The sequence below is a fragment of the Aquarana catesbeiana genome, linkage group LG02 (assembly GCF_042186555.1).
Source record: "Aquarana catesbeiana isolate 2022-GZ linkage group LG02, ASM4218655v1, whole genome shotgun sequence".
In the NCBI taxonomy this organism is placed as follows: Eukaryota; Metazoa; Chordata; class Amphibia; order Anura; family Ranidae; genus Aquarana; species Aquarana catesbeiana.
This window is the reverse complement of record NC_133325.1, coordinates 421,354,951-421,380,868: the sequence shown is the minus strand read 5'-3', so window position 1 is coordinate 421,380,868 and position 25,918 is coordinate 421,354,951. Positions and strand designations below refer to the sequence as shown.

At 37.6% G+C, this 25,918-nt stretch overlaps 1 protein-coding gene across 1 annotated transcript in view; it reads right to left on the bottom strand.

The window, feature by feature from the left end:
• Positions 1-227: 227 nt before the first annotated feature.
• RUNX3 (RUNX family transcription factor 3) overlaps positions 228-25,918 on the bottom strand; it is a 216,350-nt gene continuing 190,659 nt past the window's right edge. Inside the window, exons 6-7 of the mRNA XM_073615466.1 lie at positions 17,078-17,242; positions 228-6,884 (exon numbers count right to left, since the gene is read on the bottom strand). Coding sequence (XP_073471567.1) covers positions 6,367-6,884; positions 17,078-17,242 — 683 coding nt within the window. The 3' untranslated portion in view covers positions 228-6,366. The remainder of the gene's footprint in view (positions 6,885-17,077; positions 17,243-25,918) is intronic.

The following is a 25,918-nucleotide window of genomic DNA, read 5'->3' as shown; positions in this document are numbered from 1 at the left end:
GTGGTTAAGCTTATCTTTCTTTAGGCATTCATATTCCAAACTCAGTAAATTTTTGGAGGCAAGAGAACCAAGGGACAGTGCAGAAGAATGGAGATATTGAACTAAAAACAACACATCTGGCCTTGTTTTTATTTACTTTTATATTTATTCTATATATTCATTTTTTAATTTTACATGCAACCTTTTCTGAGCATGATGACATTATCGTAAGAAATGATGCAAATGCATTGATTTTAACATCACATTTATTTCACGTACAATGCCTTTTTACATTTATTTAATCATTTAATAATTAACAATCAATATGTACATTTTGTTTCAAAGCTGAGACAAAACTTGTCTCGACATAAAGAAATTTACATTATCAATATTTCCTGTTGATTCTTTGTACCCTGATATTAGTTTAAAGACACTCTGTGCATTCTAGTTTTTTTTTTCTATTTTATAGAAAAGTTCCTAATAAATACAGTAGATACAGATAAAATAATTGTATTGTATAATATGGTAAAACCTGTTGTATAATACTGTTTGACCAGCCCAACGACTTCAATGATCATTTAATGGCACTACTTTCACATTCTGACTTTACGGATACACCACTCTAATCGTTTGAAAAAGCTGACGATACCTGTGATGCATGCGGTATGTACCACAGGGAAATACTTAGGAATTTTGAGATCCCCAAAATGGTTCCTGGATCCATAGAATATTTTACTGGGTGTTATTGAGAACCAACATCTTTGTCCATAGGTGTTGATCTTTTTTTAATTTTTGGAAACCACAACCTTTTTGAGATCCCAAAATAGGAGTAAATCATTCATTCAATCTGCATTAAAGTAAAAAAAAAAAAAAAAAAAAAAAAAAAGATTCTTATTTAGGTCACCAGCTCCCAAGACTTCAGAGGGAATGGAAAGCTAGGGAAAAAAAAAAGTATTTAAGGGCGTAGGTTTGAATTTTTTTCTCTTGTCCTTGGCATGTGGTGGACCAAGCATATAAAGTAAAAAGAGGCCAATAATTATGATAGTTGATGAATGTTTGTATGTGCATTGGTAAACATACATGTCTTTGTCTCTACTTATGTTGGTATCTGGTGTCATTAAAATCATCTAAAAACCCGGATGCATTCAGCCCATTAAACCGAAACAATAAAGCAAGCATTGAACTAAAATATAGGCAGTTAATGTACAAAGTCAAAGTATCTCCACAGTTTGTAGTTAGACAGGCAGTATATGAACTAAATGAAATAGGTGCAGAGGAAAGAGTAATTAAACTGTGGTAATTGTGCTTTTATGGCACACATAATTGTTTTAGAACATATTTTATCAATAATTACTACTTGAAATAAGGGCACTAGAGAAATGAAGGAGAACGTCTATGCATAGTGATATCACTAATGCCTTCAAGGAAACCCTACAAATGTGTTAAAGTCAGAAATCCTTCTCATTTTTCCTTAATCTGTAATACAATGTGGGCAGAATTCAAAGTGCTAGCTCCTTTCATATGGCTTGAGTCTACTTCCTGAAGCTTGTTCTTTGTAAATCCCTCTCCTTCTAGTTGATGTATCACCAGTCAGATTTAAAAGTCCAAAGCAGGTTTATGTATGACTGGTGAGTGTGTATTGAGACTCCAGTTGGTGTGTTTTGGAATGCTTTTCCCACATTGCAAACAGGTACAGAAAAGAGGTTCCCAAATCACCAGGTTAACAAGTGGGAATGGGATGAACAGCTGTTTCTTGATAAATACCTGAAGCATTAAGAGGGTAGGCTCTCTATATCTGAAGGCATTATTTTACATTTGACTGAAAAGAACTTTTGAAGAGTAACCTTATGTTGACACAAAGTAAGCATTGGGGGGGGGGGGGGGGTTCGATGTGCTGTGTCACCAAAGCTTTGGTATCATCTGCCACTGTAATGTGTCAATTGTAATCTGCAATTTGCATAAAGCAGTCCAGCCCCTAATGCTTTATTCATTTGTGCAGAAATACAGTTCCTCTTTTATATGACACAAACATTTTTGATGGGTATTATAAATGTTATACTCAATTTGCAATGAAACACCAATAAATCATATTTATTTACTCGTTCTTAACAACATTTGATAAATGCAAGGTAATAATTTTAACACACCAAATAAATAAACGGCTTGTAAATATATAATGCATATGATTGTCCCTGCATTTTACGAAGCAATATGAAATAAATTTGAAAAATAGTATTTCATATATATATATATATATATATACAGTATATATACAAATGCATAAATTAAAAAATATCCATTCCATTTCTTTAAAATAATGCATATACAAAATAAGCAGAAATAGTGCAAAGCAAATAATATTAATATAATTCTTAAGAAAAACATTTTAGAATTACTTTGAAATAAAGTAAGTCACACAGGCTTGTATCAAGCTCAATAATACCTACAGTATAGTACAAATAGAAAAAATTCAATAGATTTAATACAGTGTATTGACAGAGAAATACTTGATTTATACAATTTATTTGAACTAGACCACAAGTGCATTGATAATTAGAATATCTTGTATAAAAATAGGAGGAAGTGTCTGTTTTGCTTAATTCATTTTCTCACACCTACTAGTAAAAACTCAGTTGAAATGAGAATGTTTTTAATGTTCAACACAGATACGGTAATTTCTTCAACTTTTTTGCATGGTGTTCCATTCAAATTTTTAACTTAATCTTACCCCCTTCAGTTAATTGCATAGATGTTCAAATGCCGCACGAAAAAATTTTTTATCGCTGTAATTACCTTTATATTGTACTTTATTGTGGCACTTCCTGTCTCTCCTCCCATGGGAGTAGGCGTGTTTATTGCCTTTCCCCGGCGCCGCACTGTCTCCTGGGAGCTTAGTGTCAGGCTTCCCAAGATTCAGTGCGGGAACAATGATCATGCTTGTGAACAAGCTGTGAATGAACCGCATCCAGGAAATCAATGCTTGTGGGCTTCACATGCCCACAAGCAAGATGGAAACAGCCAGCATCACATTTTTAAAGTTATTCTTCAGTACGAAAACAGACAGAGGCGAAAATATTACATCCAAACTGTGAGTATTATTTTGGGATTAGCAAAGTGTCTCAATGACCTAAAAAAATAAAAAAAAGATTGGTCGCCGGACTCCCACTTTAAAGGCTCAAAGCAAACTGGTCAACCACCTGCTTTGTGAATCACTCAAAAACTGGGGCAACAAGATTTCCATGCTAGATTTCTCAGCTCCCCTGCTGTGGATATAACACAGATAAGGAATGGTATCCATCTGGAATTTTTCCATTCTGTTGAAAAAAAAAAAAATCCAACTGCAAAGGTGGGGCAAAGTGATTGATTTACTAAAGGGGATGAGAATGTTCACTCAATAAATTGTGTGAATATTGACTTAAATTATCCAATAATGTTCAAACAATACAAGAGAACAGGAATTTGCTATTCGCATAATTGAACAATCAAAGTAAATATTCATATAATTTATTGAGAGAACATTGTGCACTTCCTAAGTAAATCAGCCTCAGTATCAATATAGAGATCTTATTGTAGCAGACCTCAAGATACAATAAATTATTGATGATTCAACTCACCAGCATCTACCCAAAACTGAAATTTTTGTTTTGGCTGGATTTTACCTGCTAAGGTATAAAAGGCTAACACAAGATTGTTTAGAGTTTCAATAATGTCAGTTACAAATAAATTATTTTTACATTGGACAAGATTTTATGGCCCCTTGTTTCAAAAAAATTACATAATTTTCTTCCCCCAAAAAAAACGCTATTAATGCAAATAATAAATCAAGAATAAAAATATATATTGTAACCAACTTTCATGAAATAAAGCATTTAATTTTTCTTGTATGTAATCTTTATTTACTGCTAAGAATGGGAGATATGGCCACACAATACTGCCCTTTTTTAACATAGATTTCATAATACTGAGCGTGACTAATATTTTAAAAACAGGATTCTAAGAATTGATTGTATTGATAAGAATTGTATTTGTCATAGTTTCCTTTGTAAGTACTTGACAGGGACAAGGGTGTTCAGTAAAGTGCGCTGTTGATATAATTAGCTGCCAAAATCCTTGTAATTTTGTTCAGCCAGTCTTGTAATTCACACACTTCTACCATAGCACATCTGGAGTCTGGAAACTTGTGATCTCTGTTCATGTGTCCAAATGTTCCCCTTCCTATGTTACCTGCTTGCTTGTTAGACTATGAAGGAACACTATCACGTAGCTAAAGGGTCCTTTCTGTGCTTCCCTCTGCAGGTAAAATGCTTAAGCACACCAATCCTTTCTCCACTGCATGATAAGCATGATTTGCTAAAGGCATTACTTCCTAGTATAATGCCTATGAGGAATCTCATTTATCCAGGTCACGGTATAGCTGGTGGTAGTTAATAAAATTCAATTGGACTTGTTTTGTAATGTTGAAGATGTTTCATAGTTTATACTAACCATTTCTGCAGTTTTAATGAGTGCCAGCAATTATCATCATCTGCCTTGACCATAGAATGTGTCAAGGCAGATGTTCATTGACCAAGAGCAGGGTGGGAGGTGTGAAGGTTGTAGGATCTAGTTACATAAACATGTGAAGGTTGTAGGTTCTAGTTACATAATTCCATCCTTGGTATCAGGAAGTCTGCATAGGTTTTGGTCTTTATATTAACATGACTGAAGGTGTGAATTGTTGTTGAAGCTCTGGGATACAGATGGCATTATATGTGGGGAGACAAACTGTGGAAAATTTACTAAGGGCAAATGGACTGTTTACTTTTTTCCCCCCAAAGCTTTGCTAATTTTTTTTCCTTGTATTTAAACAGCCTACAGTATTTGCCTTTAATAAATCAAGCCTATTATGTCAAATGCCCTTAGTTCTATTCAGGGATGGCTGTTCCAGTTTGACATAGATGGACTCTTTCATGCTACCTTCAAATTAGATGTCCTCTCTGTCCAAAATTGGCATCACACTGTCCTCAAAAGAATGTCCGTTTTCCTTAAAGTGCAGGAAAACCGCTATGTCTTGACTTGTAGAATTTGCTCACCTATGATGGGCCATTAATTTGTTGAGTTGTTTTGTCTTCATAGTGCACACATCCCTTCTTTATCCCTTCCACTGAATTGCATTTACCAAGTTACTTTGCTTGGGGTGAGGAGCTGGGTCTTTCAGATGCACAGACTTCTGTTTCACAGTGTTATGGGCTTGGAAGACACAGGGGTGTAATATTTCCCAAGAATCTTCCTGAGTTTCTCTGATACTTCAGCTACATACAGGATGACTATATTACACTGTGTGTTCTGAATCTTCCCTCTTTTTGATGGTCCTGTGTTTTTACTTGCCCTTCTGGATATTTCATTAAAAGCCCAGTCTAGGTAGCTCAAACGTCATCCTGAGATGTCTGTTTTTTGTTTTTAGTTAATTTAGTTTTTGTTGTTACCATTTTAGTCCAATATTACAGACATCTAATAACCTCTAGTTTGTGTTCCAGTGGGTGGTGGGAGTCAAACGCCAGACACTGACCTGTGTGCGTATAAATCTGCATGAATAAATTCCTGATATGTCAACATACAGCAACAAAAGCAGTAAAAAAGCCTAGAAAAGCCTGGAAGCCTGGAGTGGTGATGTCACCCATGGACTTGAATAGCCCATCCATTGTCAGCGATCCTTACTCCTCCTGCAACGGTGTTGCTCATACAGGGGAAAATGATCACATGACTGGAGCAGTCTTTTTTCTTACACAGGTTAGTAAGTATAGGTGTTAGGAGGGGAGAGGAGACAGTTTTAAGAGTAGATGTAGTATTAGGCTTCACTTGAACTGCTTGAAATGTTACTTTCCCCCTAAAAATATCAATGCAGTGCCTGCACTGCCTATCTTCACTTTCCACAACCACTGAGTCTTCAGTATCTAATACACTGCTGATTATGTTGGATGCCTGGTCCCCAGCTGAGCATTGTGGTTGCTTCCACCAGGTACTACATCAATACTGTGTCCAGTAGTGAAGAAAAAGTCGAGGAGGAACCAGAGAGCCTAGAGGGGGATGAGGCATCCAGATACAGAAGATTCTTTGGGCAATGATAGCTCTGCAACAGAGCAAAGTGGGCAACAGAACAAGCGAGTATTGCAACTCTGATCATATCCCTAAACTTTGTCGAGTGATGTGGTTTTCGTTTGAGATGATAATGCTTACATAAGTACTAAGATTGCTACACTATAAATCTAAAAAACTACACATACAGTGATAGTTCTTAATACATTTATATCTCTCTTATAATACAGTATGTACCATCAAGTGATTATAATTGCATCTGCTTTGCACATTCCAGTAACTTCAGATGTCTTGATATTTTTTTTGCTATACTTAGTATGGTCTCCAGACAGGCTCATCCATTCTCCCGCTGCTGCCCAAAGTTGTGGGAGAATTACTATGGCTTCCATCTGCATCCACTCCATCACTCTGGTTGGCCAGGTTGTGATTCATCAAGTTATTTCCAGCTGCCACACTAGTGCAAGAAGAAAGCATTCGTGAAGGAGAACGTTCTCCAGCAACCATGGAGAAATGGTATGATCCAGAAGATGTGCCATAGTATAAATGATAAGGAGATGCATTGGCTTGGAATGGTCCACTTTGGTTTTGAGATGAACCAGGATATGGTGGAGGAAGGTATGTGGGATGGAAACGTGTTGTGGTAGGCATACCTGTCACACTAATGCCTCCTATTCCAGTTGTTGAGGGAGAAGCCGTGTAGGAAAATGCAGAAGACATGGCTCCAGGATAGTGCACTCGAGCATCTGAGAATCTTGTCTCTGAGAGAGATGGCAAAGTAGAGAAGGAACGATCAAATGGTCGTGGATCTGAGAAAGGGCTTAGATCTTGTGCTGCAGTTAAAAGAATAAACAAAGCTCAGTTAATTGTGAATGACAAACTACTAAATGCAACCATACATCAAGGCTGTATCCGCATAAAACTTTACATAAATCTTTTTGTGCTATAAAATAATATTATTACAGGCAGGGCTTCACATTTTTTACGCCACTTCTGCTGAACACACACCCATGGTCAGTAAGGAAGTGGGACAAAGAGAAGCGTTCTGAGCACACAGCGAGGAGAGTTTTCTAGTGCTGATAGTAGACACCTTTTATGTAAGTGCACACTTTGTATGTTTTAAATTATTTTTAATAAAGGGGATTACACTATTGTGGGTTTCTCTGATGTTTGTCTAAAGTGTGACAATTGTTAGCCTAACTGGAACTGAGGGGAAATCCCCCTTTTGCAATACCTGTTCCAGCTGCAATTGTCAATAGAGTATTTTAAAGCAGTAGTAATTAGTAAATGGCAGTTGGAGAAAAAAAAATTACCTGCAAAGCAATGTCATAATGAGCTAGTATGCATTGCATACTAGCACATTATGCAAGACTTACCTTAAAACGAAGCCTTCCAGCGCCGCGCTGTCACAGCTGAGAGGGCTTACATCTTCCCCTGGTCTTTCTTCCAGGTTCGCAGCCTCTGGCTACATGAGTGGCATGTGCATGGGACCTGCCGTTTTTACGGCACGGGCTCTGAAGGTCCGGCGTGGTATGCAGGACCTTCAGAGCGCATGCGCCGGTAATGTCAATGGCTGCATGCACTCTGAATCGCTCTTAAACAGTGCAAGTTTAGGAGATATTCACAGTACCTCACAGTACCTTACCTGTAGGTATAAGTGGCGTAACAGAGCTACCACTATCACTTTCCCCAAGCAAGAAGTGAAGGGAAATCTTGTAAAGGTAGAAATTAACAGCAATAAAAACAGCCTTTCCCAGCCTGAAGTTCTGCTGTAGATCTGTCTTTGTCTTTCATATTACCAGGTAAGTTCTGCAACTATAATAACTGCTTTTACACACAAACTCTTTGTGAGTCCCAAAAGAAAAAGAAACCAAATTTGCTGTCTGCAACCTAACCATTTCATTTTTGTATCATATAATAAACTATGCAAATTATAACCAATAATAAAACCTGTAGACTGCAGCAGTAGTAAATTGTACAGACATAGCGAAGGAAGTAAATCTTCCACTAACACTACTAATTACTATTGTAATTTTACAGATACATTGATGTAATGTGTCATGTGTACTTTTTCAGATGTGGGCAAGTTTACACAAATTCCCCATTAATATGAAGGGAATTTTAGCTACCACACCATGTAAAGGATTAAAACGGTTAACCCAAAGGAAGATGCCTTGTTAATTGCACAGCATAAATGGTTTACTTCATTGCGTGCATCCCCATGTCACACATAATGTGAAGAATTTACACATGGAACGAGCTGACTTTTTAATGCATTTCTCAGATGCACTGCAGTTTTACTGTATATAGCTATATAAACAAATGTATATATGTATGAGTATTTGTATGTTGCATTTATACTCATAATATGCGTTGTCCACTCTTATATTGTCCTATGTGCCACAGCCGACTGGCTTGAGTGTTGAAGTGCACTTTGACTTTGCCAATCAAAATATTTCAAGGATATGTTTATTTTCTTCTCAAAATCACACCAGCTGCTTCACCAAGTGAATGAGCCCATTTATCCCTAAGAATTTGGCCATTGTAAGATTGAGCCCAGGGACCAAGAGCTTCCAAATCTGACCTGATATATCTACGGAAATGTCAATGTTTTGGATTGGGAAAGCGGTGAGGTGTGGTATGTATATAAATTAGAAGCCATGTAGAGGTCAGAACTGCTGATTAGTTGTGTCCGTGTTCCTGGTTTATGGTATCATTGCTTATGCTTTGCTAATAATCTGTCTTCTCTAACCTCTAGGAATTCTGCCATGTTAAAGACTGTCTTGCCCATGCTATTAAGTTAATTAGTGATAAGAAATCTGTAAAGTGAGAAATTATTTCGTTAATTGTAGACATTTATACTGAAAGACGGTTTGAGGATTATGCAAGTGCCCAGAGACTAGTGTCCCATCCACATTACAGGTATTTTTATGTAATATATTTTCCTCTGTTTCAGAGAAAATTTAGACATGAAGGCAAATTCACCCACATCTGTAAATATTTTTTTAGATTTTTCAGGCCAGTTTACCGGAAGGCAAGTGCAGAGGATGAATGCCAGCAAATACGAATGAGAATGTAAAGCTAGAATTAATAACGAGTCATTTACAAACACATCCAGTGTTTCAAAGCAATAGCTGCCACTAAAAGTAAGTGTAGTATATAATGTATACAGCGAATGTTACGGACATTTGGATTTCTCTATGAAGAACCTGTGGGCAGATGGAATCCATGTCCATCAAGACATGAATAAGCTAGTTTGGGGTGGAGGAACTTGACTGGCCTGCACAGAGTCCTGACCTCAACCCCACAAAACACCTTTGGGATTAGAGCGGAGACTGCTAGCCAGACCTTCTCGTCCAGCATCAGTGCCTGACCTCACAAATGCGGTTCTGGAAGAATGGTCAAACATTCCCATAGACACAATCCTAAACCTTGTGGACAGCCTTCCCAGAAAAGTTGAAGCCGTTATAGTTGCAAAGGGTGGGCCAACTCAATATTGTACCCTACGGACTAAGACTGGGATACCATTAAATCGACCTCTCTGCTCTTCTCAAGACCTCCTGCTTTCAAGCTCTCTCATCTCCTCCTCCCATGCTCATCTCCAGGATTTCTCCAGAGTCTTTCCTATCCTCTGGAACTCGCTACCGCCGTCTATCTGGCTATCCCCTACTCTTGCTACCTTCAGGCAATCCCTGAAAACTCATCTCTTCAGGAAAGCCTATCACGTCTCCAACTAATCTCCTACCACTTCCACCAGCTCATTCCCCACAGCTACAACCTTTTGTACCATCTGCCCCACCCTATTAGATTGTAAGCTCTTCTGAGCAGGGCCCTCTTAATCCTCTTGTATTTTATTGTATTATAACTGTATTGTCTCCCTTTTATATTGTAAAGTGCTGCGTAAACTGTTGGCGCTATATAAATCCTGTATAATAATAATAAAGTTCAGGTGCATGTAAAGGCAAGCATCCCAATACTTTTGACAATATAGTATATATGTATATATCTTCATTAAAGCACATGATAAAGTAGACTAATACGGAACAAAACAAAATACCTTATTGTATGACAAGTATATGTATTCCAACAGGATTATGTTTTGGTTTATATCTCTCTCTCTGCTATACATGCCACCTAATCAGTTTCAGAATAGTTAGAATGGTTTGCCAAGAATTTCGATTTAGAATATGGAAACTTCCAACTCCTGCTGACATTAGATATTGGCCCTAAAATAACAGTATATGTTGTTTCTCTCATAGCTGGATTCTTGTGGGGAACAGGAAATTCCTATGTTTGCTACTAGATGTCAGACACAATTATGGTACAGCAGCTGTATAATGTTCAGGTCTCTTTTATTCCAAAAAGGACAAGGTTTTATATGTTTCCTTAAGCTCAGCTCAAAGAAGAAAAACATTTACAATAATTGTAGCTAGATGGAGAAGTAGTGCATGTACAGTATGTGAGGGTTGGGCTGTGTTAGTGGGGTAGCCTCACAATTATTTTTTTCAGGAAATATTGAAAAAAAGTATGTTTTGGTTAAAAATGCCTTTTTCGGCATTGGAAGTCACTCAATATTAAACATTTGGAATTACTCTGTCTAAAAGGTAAAGTATTACAGCAACAAAATATACTGTAGTCATACATTACTAGACCTTCCCCGATGATGTGACCCAGTTAAACCTCACCAGCAACAATTAGGTAGCACAGAAATTTATTAGAGGAGAGCTTGAATGTAAGTTGCACCTACAGTGACTGTCACAAAAATCTCTGTCTAAAGAGACAGAATTGGGTTCCTTCTGGCTGATGATAGATGATGACAGATTTGACCATGTATGGCTAATAAGATATAAACAAACCAGTTCCATGTGCTAGCGTTATACCCTGCTAGTTTATGTCTCCTAAATAGTCTCATCATGGCCGTTCAAATCTAGCGGAGGTGAGGTCAATATCATCATATGGTGTTTACCTGACTCCTTAGCTGGGTCCTAGCTCTTGAGAGGTGAAGTACCTATTCAGATTCACTGGGAGGGATTGTGTTCTCTGAAATCATTATGCTGCCTGCATGTCAGACAATGGCTATTTCAAAGAAAAACATTCGTTTTGTTCTAGTCAAGGATAAAGTGTAATGCCCCGTACACACGGTCGAACTTTGTTCGGACATTCCGACAACAAAATCCTAGGATTTTTTCTGATGGATGTTGGCTCAAACTTGTCTTGCATACACACGGTCACACAAAGTTGTCGGAAAATCCGATCGTTCTAAACGCGGTGACGTAAAACACGTACGTCGGGACTATAAACGGGGCAGTGGCCAATAGCTTTCATCTCTTTATTTATTCTGAGCATGCATGGCACTTTGTCCGTCGGATTTGTGTACACACGATCGGAATTTCCGACAACGGATTTTGTTGTCGGAAAATTTTATATCCTGTTCTCAAACTTTGTGTGTCGGAAAATCTGATGGAAAATGTGTGATGGAGCCTACACACGGTCAGAATTTCCGACAACAAGGTCCTATCACACATTTTCCGTCGGAAAATCCGACCATGTGTACAGGGCATAACAAGTGTCCCTTTAACCATGTGAATTTTCAGGCCCTTTCTGCATAAATCCTCTTGAGACCCAGATAGTTTTTTTCTGTTTCAGCAATGTCTTAGTTCCATGCATTATATTTTTTAGGTTTTGTAGTCTACCCTAGCGTATTATACGAATTTTTTTTTGGGGGGGGGGGGCAGACAGGGCTTTAATTTGGTCACAAATTTGGATACATATACTTTTAATTCTTTGGTTTTTTTTTTTATAATAATTATTAAAATATTACAAATAAAAACATTTTCATTTAATTTTTTCCCAACACGCTTTTTTTTTGTAATTTGTGCATCCCCATATACTCACTTCAAAACATAATCAATAAAGTCTCTTGATTAAAATAATAATAAAGCTCAAAGGGAATGTATGTGTTTTACTGGTGGAAAAAAGAGGAACTTTATTCCCCATTCGACACTACATAGCTGTGCATGTGGGTAGAAAAAAAGTTTGTATAAATTATTAGTGCAACAGTAAAGGGGTTTTATAGGTTCAATTTTTTAAAAATAAAAATAACAAACATGCCTATACTTACCTGCTCCGTACAAGGGTTTTGCATAGAGCAGCCCCGATCCTCCTCTTCTGGGGTGCCCTGCCGGCGTTCTGGCCCCTCTTCTTCATTGGGTGCCCCCACGGAGAGCCGCTGTCCAAGGGGGCACCGTGCGGGCAAGCTCCCGAGTCCCGCTGCTGCGTCTATTGACACAGACAGCAGGACTCGGCCCCGACTCATGTGTCACTGGATTTGATTGACAGCAGTGGGAGCCAATGGCTCCTGCTGCTATGAATCTATCCAATGAGGACACGAGACAGGGGCTGGAGCTCATGGGCTTGTGCATGTCGCTGGAACAGATGGGCTCAGGTAAGATAAAGGGGGGGCTCTGGGGCAGCTGCAACATAGAAGGATTTTCAACTTAATGCGTAGAATGCATTAGGGTGAAAAACCATGAGACTTTACAATCCCCTTATGAAAAAATTAAATTGGTTTGACAAGGGCACAAATTAGAGCAACTGCAACTTTTTCACAGGTTTGCTATTGCTAAAAATTTAGATGACATGGCTTTAATTCCTGTGAACATTTGATGCTTACGCAATGAATGCAAATGTAATTCAGATCATCTGACTTTATTGTTGCAACATGGGGATTAATCTGGGGAGGGAATGAAACAATAAAATATATTGTATATTAATTTACTTGCATTTTTTTGTTTTATATCATGTTTTGTCTTCATGAGAGGTCTGGATATGATCAATCCAACCCCCATGCAGCTGTGCAGCAACAGATTACTTCTAATTGTTTTAAACAGTGCTGGGGACTTAAGTGGTTAAGAATGTAATAAGAAAAGTGTACGTGTATTTGGTCAATTTTTTTTAAAGTTTTGACACTATTTTTTACTTTACATATTGATAGATGTTTTACATTTATTGTGTCTAATTTTTTATTTTAAGATAAACATTTAGGTCCCATTCACACATGCGTTTAAGCACATACCAACACATGTACACGTGGTTAGCCATTGTTTTCCACCTGTGTGATGCGTTGACCTACATTGTCGTAAATATTTGGATGCATTGATTTGTGGTACAGGGCCAATGATAATTACTGCTGTGTATCACAATGCATGATGGTTGCTAAAGCACATAAAAACACATGAAAATGCACAAGAAAAGGTGTGAAATCATCCATGACACTCAGACTGCAGAACAAGAAAGCCCAGCACTATTATTATCATTATTCTTATTATTCAGAATGTATATAGTCTGAACAGTTTATGCTGCACTTTACAACATATAGAGAGACAGTACATTTTCATGTGTTCCAATATAATTCAAGACAAGGGGTTAAGGCCCTACTTGTGAGAGCTTACAATCTACAGTACTTCTGCTTTCATGCATACACTACCTGCATGTATGAAATTAAACATCAAAAATACATATATCATAGTTGTAAGCTCCTTAAAGGCTGGGATTGATAAAAAAGTACAGTATATAAAGTGCTGCATAAATGATCAGCACTATATAAATAACTTAAATAAACAAAAATAAAAACAGTATAAAAATATAAAATATATATTAAACAGTATAAAATATTTTTATGCTGTTTGTATTATTGTAGAGAATGACTTTTTACAATGGCTAGGAAATGGGAAAACACACTACCGAAAAGGAAAGTACACTACCGTTAATTTGGCTGCTTCTCAAACAGTAGGTGCTGGAACTCAACCACAACCCCCCAAAACCCCTCCCCTACACACACCCTCCAAATCACATCAAATAGTGGGTGTGGTCATATTTCACAAACAGTAGAAGGGACTTAAAGGGGCATTAAATATCAGGATTGCATTACATACAGAGTGCAGAGTTCATGGGGGTTACACACAGAGTGCAGAGCTGTTACTTGTAAACACAGAAACCAGACTTCTGTGTTTACAAGTGATTGTGGTGAGCATGCACCAAAGGGTCTGAGCCAGAGGTGGTGGAACTGAGTTCCACCAAGTTCCCCCTGAAAAAAAGCCCTGTAGCTTGCTGAAGTAATGTTTCTTTTTTTTATCCCTAAACCAGGGTTCTACAGTATATAAATGTGCAGTGCTTCACCTGTGTTATCTATGGTGATCATTAAACATCTTAAAAGGGAATCTTCTTCTATTTTTCATGCCAATGCCAATCATACATAATGCCTCCTTCTTTACAGATTACATTTTGTTACTTTGACAGTTATAGACATGCAGAGGTTGATTTACCAAAATTGGAGAATGCAAAATCTGATGTAGCTGTGCATGGTAGCCAATCAGCTTCAAACTACAGCTTATTCATGTAAACTTTGACCTTGATTGGTTTCTATGCGGAGCTGCACCAGATTTTGCACTCTCTAGTTTTAGTAAATCAAACCCATAGACTTACATAATAAAGCAGTGTAGTAGCCCATAGAAAACCATTGCACCATTCATTATTTTTAGCATCTAGAACAATGAAAGATGATTATCAACTGATTACTATGATTTACAACAGATTTGATGTTAGATCAATTAGATGGCCTTTTCTGTAGATTAAAATAATGATACAAATACAGAACATAGGTTGTTCTCATGGGAGACCGACAAGACGATCAATACGTTATTCACTGCCTCTGGCAAAATAAAGTGCTGCCTTCCCACAGGAGAAACTTTGTGGAAGCTACTTAACAAAATACGGTATTTTTCACTGCCCCCTAGCATGAGCACATAAGCAGAACACTTACACATATAAATACATGTGCTCTTATATACACACATACATTCACGTGCTTGCCTTTTAGTAGTGTTGGCACTTGCAATGACAACTCGGCAGTGTTCTGTTTAATTGCATGCCAAATACCTCTTGCTTAGGGGCATTTCCCATGGAGATGAAAAAGCCCTTGTTTCCAGTCCCAAAATATTGTAAACGGTTATGCTGCCAGAAGTGACTACTTGGTTATGAGGAAACAGTGAAGAATAACTGTTCTAAAACATCCAGAATTTAGCAAGTCACCTAATCATTTTTCTTAATCATAAACTTAGTGATTACATGTTTCAAAGATCTTACCAATAAAGAATACTCAGTCTTCCTATAGATTATTTATTATTTATATCAATGTGCACAAAATGAACCTCTTCTTTTTTCAGCAAAATAAAAATGTTGGTATTCTACCGGTTTAGCAGTAAAAAAGGAATGATGAATCTGTTGCACAAAACAATGTGTTTAATCAAATATATTGGTGTCTCTTATTAGGATTTGTGTTGTGGAGGGACAAGATTGAGGTGAAGTTTGTAACATTTATGTCAGGCAGCAACAGCTATCATGGAACTACACATATTTTAAAAGTCAACATTTGATCCATGCACTAAATCTAGTGCACCAAAAATCTCAGTCTTTTTTCTTTAAGCCTTAACTTCTTTACTAAGTTATTCAGTAGCAAGTATGGAAGTCATGATATGGGGCAAGTGCAGGAACTGTCATTGTGTCTGACAAAAGTTTAGAATGTCAGCTCACACAGTTTGTGTGCCCTATTGTAATTTGTGCTGCTTGAAATTTGAAGACTTTCATTGCTGATCTCCATTGGAAATGCTAGCTGCTTGACTGTTTCTGACTTAAAGAAAACATGCACTTTGCCAATTTAACCCCTTCATGCCCAGAGGTCACTGAAACCTTATATGCCCTGGATGCCCTATCCTGAAGCCTAGAGTCTGCTTGACTTAATAACTGAACTATAACTCTATAATTAATTTGCATTCCTAAATAGTTTTATGTTTAAGAAAATATAAAGCTTTTCTTGGAACAATGATTTAAAGCCCAAGTCCGGGCAAAAAAAAGTTTTCCCTTGCGGTGCTCACACTGCAAAGGTCAACTGCTTGTTTTGTCTAGGGGTGAGGAGAAAGCTCATACTCACCCGATTCTTCGTTCCACTCCATGGTCCAGTTTTGGACTGTTCCTGGTCTATGGACCCTGCTCTCGGCTTGATGAGATCATGAATAGTCCACAATTCAAGTGTGGGGGTGCCAGACTAGTCTTGTGCTGGGAGGATTGGAGGATTAGGTAAGTATATCTCTCTTCTTCTCTCCCCTAAACAAAAACGAGCAGTTAACCCGTGCAGTGCGGGCACATCCCCACTGCATAGGAAAACTTTTTTTTCCTTGTAGATGGGCTTTAATAATAACCCAGCTTTATCTTTTTTCTATTGTAGGCTGACAATTTTTATTAGTTTCTGAATTAATTTAAGATAATTTTTTGTAATAGTGTAATTGGATGTGACAATTACAGTATTAAATGGAGGCACACTGCCATCTTTAAGCTGCAGTTCCATCTGACAACCTAAGGCTTATTATATTTGAATGAAACCTTCAGCCTGCATTTGATCACAATGTCATAGCTGACACTCTAATTGGTTCCCAATCTTTAGTGTCAGTAATCAGTAGCTTTCAGTAACATCTGGATCTGACAGGTAGCAGCTGTGACCTGTCAGCAGGGGGAACAAAGATTAAAGTTCTATCAGCATTGGGTAGGGGAACTTTAATGTAAAAACTGTAGGTGGTAAGGTATTAATCTATCACTCCTCCCTGGTAAATTTTTACCGATCCTTCTTTCCTGCTTTGCTCTGTTCAGCACCAGGAACATGGAGGAGAATGAGATCTACTTCATGGGACAGAGCTGGGACAATCAGCATTGTCATATGGGGAGTTCCTAGCCCTGTATAAGTTATGACTTCCTCAACTCAAAGCTAATGCAGGAATAACTGTCCTGAACAAAGCAGTGTGGGAGCAAAAAGAAGATGAATTTAAATTGAGTGAGGTTATTGTTTTTCATTACATGAGCAAAGCACAGTTTCACTTTAAATACTTTAAGATGATGTAAGACAAAGTAGATCATAAAATCACTTAATTAATTTTAGACCATGTAGATAACTGCAACAATGGATTTTCCATCTTACCCTGTAATTGAGATTGAGCTTGGCTGCTGAATGGGTTTGGGTTAGCCAGTGATGGTCGTGGATTTGGGTTGGGCTGAACCCTTATACTTTGCCGCCGTATAAGCTCTAGATCACTATAGCGTTCGGTGAAATGCTTCCCCTGTTCTTCAAGTTTCTGCCGATGCCCTAAAACAACCAGAAGTAAATAGCAATTTAATCAGATGCAAGAGGCTGTGATATAAACAAGGGGGGGGGGGGGCAAAGGCATAGCAATTTTGCAAGATAGGTACCTAATGATAAATAACAGTTCTTTTGGCCACAGTTGAAACCATGTTTGTGTGTAAAATTAGAACAGATTTCTAGTGGGATTATCAAGCAAAGCTTGCACATAGGCATCTGGTCTGCATATGAGGCAAGACATTCTTTTACAATGTATTTATATTCATGACCACATAAAAAAAAAATTGAATGTAATTTACTAAATAATGCTGGGTCATCGCTCAGATAATTTATTATATTATATCCTATTATGACCACTCAGGCTCGAAGCCTGACCCCAACCAAAATGCACAGCTTGGTAATCTAGTGTGAGGGATGGGAATAGAACTTTCATCCTGTAATTTCTGTGAAGTGTAAAACCTAATTGTCTCACAACTTTTAAATTCTTTATTGTCCTTTACCACCAAGTTACAATTTGTGACTTATTTTTTGCTAGGAAATGCCTAGGAAAAATTCAAGTGAAAATATAATCGCAAATAATATCCTGCACACAATTTTTTTAAAACCAGCTATAGTTCCACTTTAGAAAAAGAGCAATCGCTATTAAGGAAATATTATGGAAAGGTTGTGAGTCCATAGATTCTGATAGCTATTTCGTTTTCTATTGGGACATTGAAATAACACATTAGTAACATAATTTGTTGTTATAAGGAGAATGAAACAAGCTTTAACTGGATTTGCACATGTAAGATTTTGTACTTTAAAGCAAACCTGTGCTTTGTCCAGGGCAAAGCAACAGGTTTATTTTAATAGCAACCCCATCAGCAGCATGTGCTGTCTTTCCTTTTACTCCCCATCCGCCGTGTTCAACCACTGACAGTGAAAAAACGACCTCCTGTGTGATAGTGATAATGTCTTGGGATTGGTCACTGCTGAAGTTTACACTGAATTACTTTCACTTCTGAAGCCTAAATGGAGCAGCAGGGGAACAAATGGAAGGTAAATATGTGCAGCTGGTAAGGCTGACATTGAAGTGGAACAGTTACTTTGCCTTCATGGACAAAACACTGGTTCATTTTAAGAATAAGTAAAATATTCAAAATGTCATTAGTTTTAACCATAATAGTGATACGTGCTGATGAACTGTGGAAGCAATAGAAAAGACAATTTGAACAATTTGGACAGTATAAACAACTGTAGAGAATGATTAACCCACATACTAAGTGTAATGTTACAAGACTGTTAGCTGATATGAATGCTAAAATGGGAAAAGATGAAGCATATAGACCAACAATAGGCTCCTTCAATTTGCATTAAGTAAGCAATGATAATCAAAGCAGTACAGATTGTGATAATAAAAGCATACGTACAACAACATGGATATCACCCAATGACAACTCAAACCAGATAGATCACTGTCTATCTGATAGAAGGCATGGAAGAAATATAATGCCCAAAATGGGATTTTAGACACAACATATTACAGTACTCTTATAGACAAAAAATATCATGTATGAACATAAGGAAAAGAACAAAGGTAAAGTGACTTGATTTTATTGAACTGAGTACAGATGGAAGTATAAAGTAGCAATATGGAAATAATTTAAAATTACTAAAACAGACAAAGCAGAAAATAAATAAGAAAGAGAGGAAAGTACAAAAGTATTGAGAGACTCAGCAAAAATGTTCTTGGCCACCATCGAGAAGAAGGGAAGACAACTGGTTTAATATACAGGATAACAAGGCAATAGAAAAAGGAATACATTAATTACATTTAAAAAAAAGAGTTGTTTGTAAAAAAAAAAAAAAAATCAAGATAGAAATCAGCTCAATGAACTCTTTAGCGTAAAGAAAAAGCTTCAACCACAAATAATGATAATCATGGAAACCTAATTGGGAAAGAGAAGACAGTACTTAAATATTGGGCTGACAACATTGAAGAACTATCAAAGAAATGTAGAATCTCAAAGTGAAAATTGAGAAGCCTTTTTTTTAGCCCAGCCATTGAACAAGGGAAATTCAGTAAAGTCAGAAGAGTTGATGGCATAAATTCAGAATTGACAAAACATGGAGGGCTGATTTTATGGAGGTGGAGGTATGAGGTATGGAGGTATATATACAGTATGAACTAAAAGCTGAGCTATGGAATGAGGCACTATTGTTAGAAAAGCAGAAAATGGAAGTAGCTTGCCCAATCTAGAAGAAAGAACATTAAAACAATACGTAAAAATGTTGCTAATTGGTATGAAATACCAGCCCCCAGCAACTTTCAGAACACTCCTGCTTCACCAGAATGCTGGACTGTTCTGATTGGTAAAGCTTTGAAACGTCCTGATGGTACTAAAGTTTGCCCACTGCTTCATGCCTCCTGCACATTCCTATTGCCTGGTGTAGCAGCCCATCTTACTGATGGACTCATTATATTGGCAGACTAATATGAATGGAGATGTGGGGTGTGGGAGGGATCTATTTAGCTCTGGTACTGTCTGAAAGTTTTGTAGTTTTGTCAGACTGGCCCAGAATGGGGGCAAAGCAAGGGGTACTGAAAGCGGTTACAGATACGTTACAGATACGTGTATACTATTTTCGAAGTGCACATTAGCAAATTAATCCCCACATTGGATGATTGCCATGTGTGAAACCACACTTTATTAAAAAAAAAACCTAGGAAATGCTCTTTTACAAATTTTTGTAAATATACTTTTTTCTTGGTGTTAATAAGGCAACTAAAAAGAATACATTAAAAATACATATACATCATTCAAAGTGTAGTTTCATAATTGCCAGCTAAATTCATTATCAAATGTAAATTGTAGACTTTTGATACAAAACACATAAATGATATCTGATCCCAACAAAAGTGCTTACTGTTAAATGCAATCCTACTTAAAATGCATTGGAATGGCTTTACATTAGCACTAAATTGTCATTTTGATAATTGCGTACTGTCAATATAATTAATAAATATATAAAATATCCTGCTTTTCAGCTTGTCATGATTTAGTCACATTCTAAATAATACCATTCTATTGCTGGTACATAGGACACATTGTTTATAGTAAATAGTAAGGCATAGGATTTATTAATATAATACTAAATCAATAATCATCTCACATCAAATATTCTACACACTGAATAACAGACAGTAACGTCAATACACAGGAAAAAAGATTGGGGTGTTTTCCAGGAATCAGCTGGGTGAAATTCTGCACTGCAGAAAGTAACTTGAGAAATTTACTGAATTAGCAGCTAGCAAATTAAATTGTGTCCCGATCTTGAAATTAAATAATGCCTTTGGGAGATATACGATGCTGTATTTTCATACATGTTTCCATATGACAGATCACGTTCAGAATTATGTAGAATGCCTTTATATAGATTGTATTGTTGGATGTTTTTAGGTTTACTAATTATTTTAATTCTCTATGATTTAAGGTCTATCAAATTATTGGAGGAAAAGTGGTTGGAGAAAGGTTACATAAAAATAAAAATTAAAAAAAAGGATGCCAACCAAATGGCAAACCCACACAGTGGATTTATTTTTTTTATGTTCTGCTGCAGTGCAAACAAAAACATAGGTACATAGGTAAGTATGAGGAAAAATAGTTTCAGGTGGAATGCCCATTATTAGGTTTACTGAATAAACACTTCCTCTGCAATAAAATGTGGACAGAGAAAGGTTACATTCTTATAAAAACCATGTATATAGCATGTGTATATATATATATATATATATATATATATATATATATATATATATTAAAGTATGCAGCATATCATAAGGAGTGGCTTTAAGTTAGAGTACAACTCACCCATCCGACATAATATGGAATCGCCCCGGATTTGAAAGTAAAATACTATGCCATGTATTGATTCAATACAGGACACAGTTTGACCTGTATTTTTGTGCAAGCCTTTTATCTATTTAATGGCAGCCACTAAATGACATCTTCCCGGCTTGCCCAGTGGCTTGTTTCACTTAGTAAACAGGCAGGTCAGGGAAATCCTGAGTAATGCCAATGACCAAATTTGGTCATGATTATATTTGGTCAATGATGTCAGGCAGTGTCACTGGCTGGCTAGTTGACATTCAGCAGCCAGCTGGTGACCTGTCAGTCATAGCAAAAATCAGGCAGGAGTAGGATCGCCACGTGCAGGTCTTCATTTTTGTTTTGTTTTTTGCATTTGGTTCCAATTAAAAATCCACACTAGACCCTTATGTAGGACAAGGTTTTGATATGGATTTTGGGGGGGGGGACCCTCTCTAAATCCAAACTAGTCCCTTATCAAGGACATTAGCTTTGTGATGTTACGTCTTCCAGAGTACATTGTACAGGTGCACAACTTCACATGCAGGAATAAGTTATCTCTCAAGCACGTTGTTCAAATGAATAGCGTGTTTTTAGTGTTGCCCTTTAAGCAATCACACTCCCCTTTCCCACGATGTCCTGCATTTTGCCAGAACAAATTTGTCTACCCTAGGTACAGCTTCCAATAAAGTTCAATATACCGTATATTTTCTCTAACTGACCATCCACTGAGAGCATGTGCACAAATTCCTCTCAACTTTAACCTACTGTGAAGCCAGTTTTTAAGGCAGCAGTATGGCCTTACCACTGCTATACACTGCTGCTTAAAAAATACTACACATTATTAAAAGATTGCTTTGTGCTTTATAGATGTGCTTGGCACGCTACTAGCTTCTGGAATCCTGAAGCTGGAAGAGTGCTATTAAATGAATAGTGTGTCTGTAAATAAAATTAAATTGGTAGGGGAGCCTGGTCACATGACCTGTCAAAGGCTATCCTTCAATCATGGCACTCTCTCTTCTGCATTAGACAGAGACAGCTCTGCACTTGGAGTCCATTGATACTACCTCTAGGCCAGTGATGGAGAACGTTGGCACCCCAGATGTTTTGGAACTACATTTCCCATGATGCTCAACTACACTGCAGAGTGCATGAGCATCATGGGAAATGTAGTTCCAAAACATCTGGGGTGCCAAGGTTCACCATCACTGCTCTAGGCCGTACACAGGAGGAAAAGTCTGCAGGAGTAAGAGCATTGTGATCCACTAATCAGGGTTGCAATGCTTTGCAGGCTCCAAAAATAAATAAATAAATAAATGTGCATTAATCAATATCAGTGCATTTATCATTTTTTCAAAAGCCAGAATTAGACCTTAAAAGTGTAAAGACAATGGGCAAAGTTTCCTGAAGAAAAATCATATCTCCAACAGTATAGCCTGGCTCTGTAGTTGCATCCATCTGTACAAGCTGACCACTGCTAGATGGTGAGATGGTGTTTTTTGGAGAGAGTAGACCTCCTCTGCATTGCGCTGAATGACTCAGTAACAGATTTTTCAGAGCAAGAAGTACTTAGAGCCAGGAGGTTGTAGGTAATATTCCTGGAAACAAGACTTCTTCATAATAAAAACAACCATCATTGGCAACTTTTCAAAGTTTGGGTCAAAAATGTATGATTTTTAGCCAAATGCAATTATACATTTTACAGCTGCAATATGCAGTCATTATTGTCAGGTTTTTGATATTTACCACCATAAACATTATTCATGCGTTATCACACACATATTACTATGCATATTTTATAGAAATTAAGAAGGCAAAATGAAAAGGTTTCTATGAAATGCTAGAACAGTGTTTTTCAACTCCAGTCCTCAAGGCGCCCCAACAGGTCATGTTTTCAGGCTTCCCATTATTTTGCACAGGTGATTTGATCAGTTTCACTGCCTTAGTAATTACCACATCTGAAATCCTGAAAACATGACCCGTTGGGGCACCTTGAGGACTGGAGTTAAGAAACACTGCTAGAACATAAATCTCTGCAACAGAAGAAATCTAAAATGAGGTGTGGCCACGCTATTCTATGAAGGACATGAGAAGGGAGCGGAAGTCTGTGGAATGAATTTGTTGAAAATGTTAACCAACCAGATTGTAATTGCCATGTGTTTACTGCAGCTTAGGGAATAAAGCTGTATGACAAGCACATTTCCATTATGCAGTTTTTAAATATGGCCTATCAGAGTATGTGTACACTAATGAGTTGACTTAATTTGTGTGTTTACCTTCCGTTGCATTTACACGGGTCTACAGTGGATTGCTTCACAGATAATCTCTGCTGTGCACTCAAAGAGGCGTGTCCTATTTAGTAGTGTTAAACACACGTTAATTATGGTTGTTTGTAATGCACCTTAATTTTTCTCTTTCCCTACGGAGAACCATTACCAAAGCACCTGAATACAAACACAATGCAAATGACAAAAAGGCTATCCAATTGCAGTGTACATGTTTATGTACATCCATATACTTAGCTAAACCTATCAGGGGGGAGGAGGGGATGGGGTTAATTTGCATATGATAGATAACTATAAATGGACTTCCTTTATCCCTTTTAATGATTTTGATGTTTTCTCAGGATGAGTATTAAAAAGACTGCCTGCAGAAAGTTGAACATTCCCAGCTCTGAAGTGGGAAGACACACGCCAGAAGGGTGAAATGAGATGGTCACACTACATTCCTTTGTTTGTTAGGACTGTACAGTGGGAATCTTTCAGTCCTTGCCTGGAGCACTAGGGACATTTATTAAAACTGAGAGTTGTCTATAGGAGGAAATCGTGTATTCTGATCAGTGGTTAACTATCATGTGCAGGAAATTAGGCTAAAAAGGACTGTTATCTCCAATATACAAATATTCAGACCATACAAATTATTCTGGTGCAAAATCTGGCTTTATACAGAATGAAGGAATCAGGTAGTTTAGTTAACTGGGAGAGAAAATGTGAGCCAATTTCAGTTGTGCCGATGGTATGTTCTTAAATTTAGGTGCAAAAAAAGTCACATAAAAATGTACTCAATTTACTTCAAAACAGCTGTTTACTAAAATATATGCTAAACCTCTTCCTTGAAGCAGATATATAAGATACAAATGAATGCAGTTCTGTAATCATTAATGCCAAATTAAACTTTTAGTTTAAATCAGCTAAATAAATTCCAGGTGCATCAAACCAAAAAGTGTGCTAACGCTTATGGCCAATTGACATCTATGTGTTGCAGCAACACATGTGTTAACATGTAGTTACCACATCAAATGTTGAATGCATTTACACACCCCAACACACTAAGGCAGCGCATATGCTATGCAATATGTTGAAATGCAGGGTAACATTTTTTTGATATGTCTGATAATTGAGATGATTTTGTGCATCGGAAACCTATTATTTTAAATGGGCTGTCTTAATACAACGCATGTTAATGCTTGACATAACAGATGTTAATGCATGTGCACGAATGCATGAACCAAACATAAAAAGACTCCTACAGTTTAGCCACATCCTGTTTAGAAAAGCCTGTCCCCTGCCAAAATGTTGCAGAGAAGGACGATTGCTTACTTTATGAAAACAGTGGTCTCTCTGCAGAGGTCCGACACACCCACTGCTGAGTCAGAGTTGGAGCTTTCCAATCAGCAAGGAACATAAGCTTTGCTGATTAAGGTGCTCTGACTCACCAAGGAGTGTGTCAAGCCTCTGCTGATAGACAATTGCTTCTACACACACAGAAAGGGTCCTTCTAACTTTCTGGCAGTGGATGGGCTTTTCTACTCTAAAGAAAACAAACTGTAATGCCTCGTACACATGATTAGATTCTCCGACAACAACTAATTAGCCACTCGGACCACTTCTGTGGGTGGTGGAATGGGCTCCTGCCTTTCCCGGGCTCTACCGTCCGATTGCGGTGCCCGGGAGCGATGCAGCTGGCAGCAATGGCTGCCCTTAACAAAGAGAGAGGAACTGATGTCGATTACCTCTCTCTCTCTCTCTTTGTAACCCCGGAACTTACTTACCAGTGACCAGGAAAGCAGCCGATCAGATTGATCTATGTCTGATCAGCTGCATGGGAGGCTAGAGGAGAGATTTGGGGTCTAATAGACCCCAGATCTTTCCATAAAGAGGACCTGTTATGGCCCACGCTGTCATAAGGGATGTTGTTTATCCCTTGTAATAGCAATAAAGTAAATCCAAAAAAAAAAAGTGTAAAAATGTTTTTTTGTAAAAAATATATAATAATAATAGTAAAGAAAATTTCAAGTGCCCTCGTCCCACCGCGCCGATGCTCTAATGTGAATGCATATGTTACTCCCGCAAGTAAACCGTGATCGCATCACGCATGTGAGGTATTTTTACGAACGTCAGAACAATAATTCTAGCACCAGACTTCCTGTGAAACTTTAAAATGGTAACATGTAAAGCCATTTTAACCACTTCCGGACCAGTTTTACTGTGGCAGGTTGGCTCGGCTGGGCAAATCGATGAGTAAGACTAAGTATGAACACCGATCTCTCTCTCCTCCTAGACAGTCCTATCCCCCTATGGTTAGAACACAGTGAGGGAACACAGTTAACCCCTTGATCGCCCCCTAGTGTTAACCCCTTCCCTACCAGTGACATTTATACAGTAACCAGTGCACTTTTATAGCACTGATCGATGTATAATTGTCAATGGTCCCAAAAAATGAGTCAAATTTGTCTGCTGCAATATAAGATCGCCGCCATTACTAGTAAAAAAAAAAAATTATAATAAAAATGCCATAAATCTATCCCCTATTTTGTAGACGCTATAACTTTTGC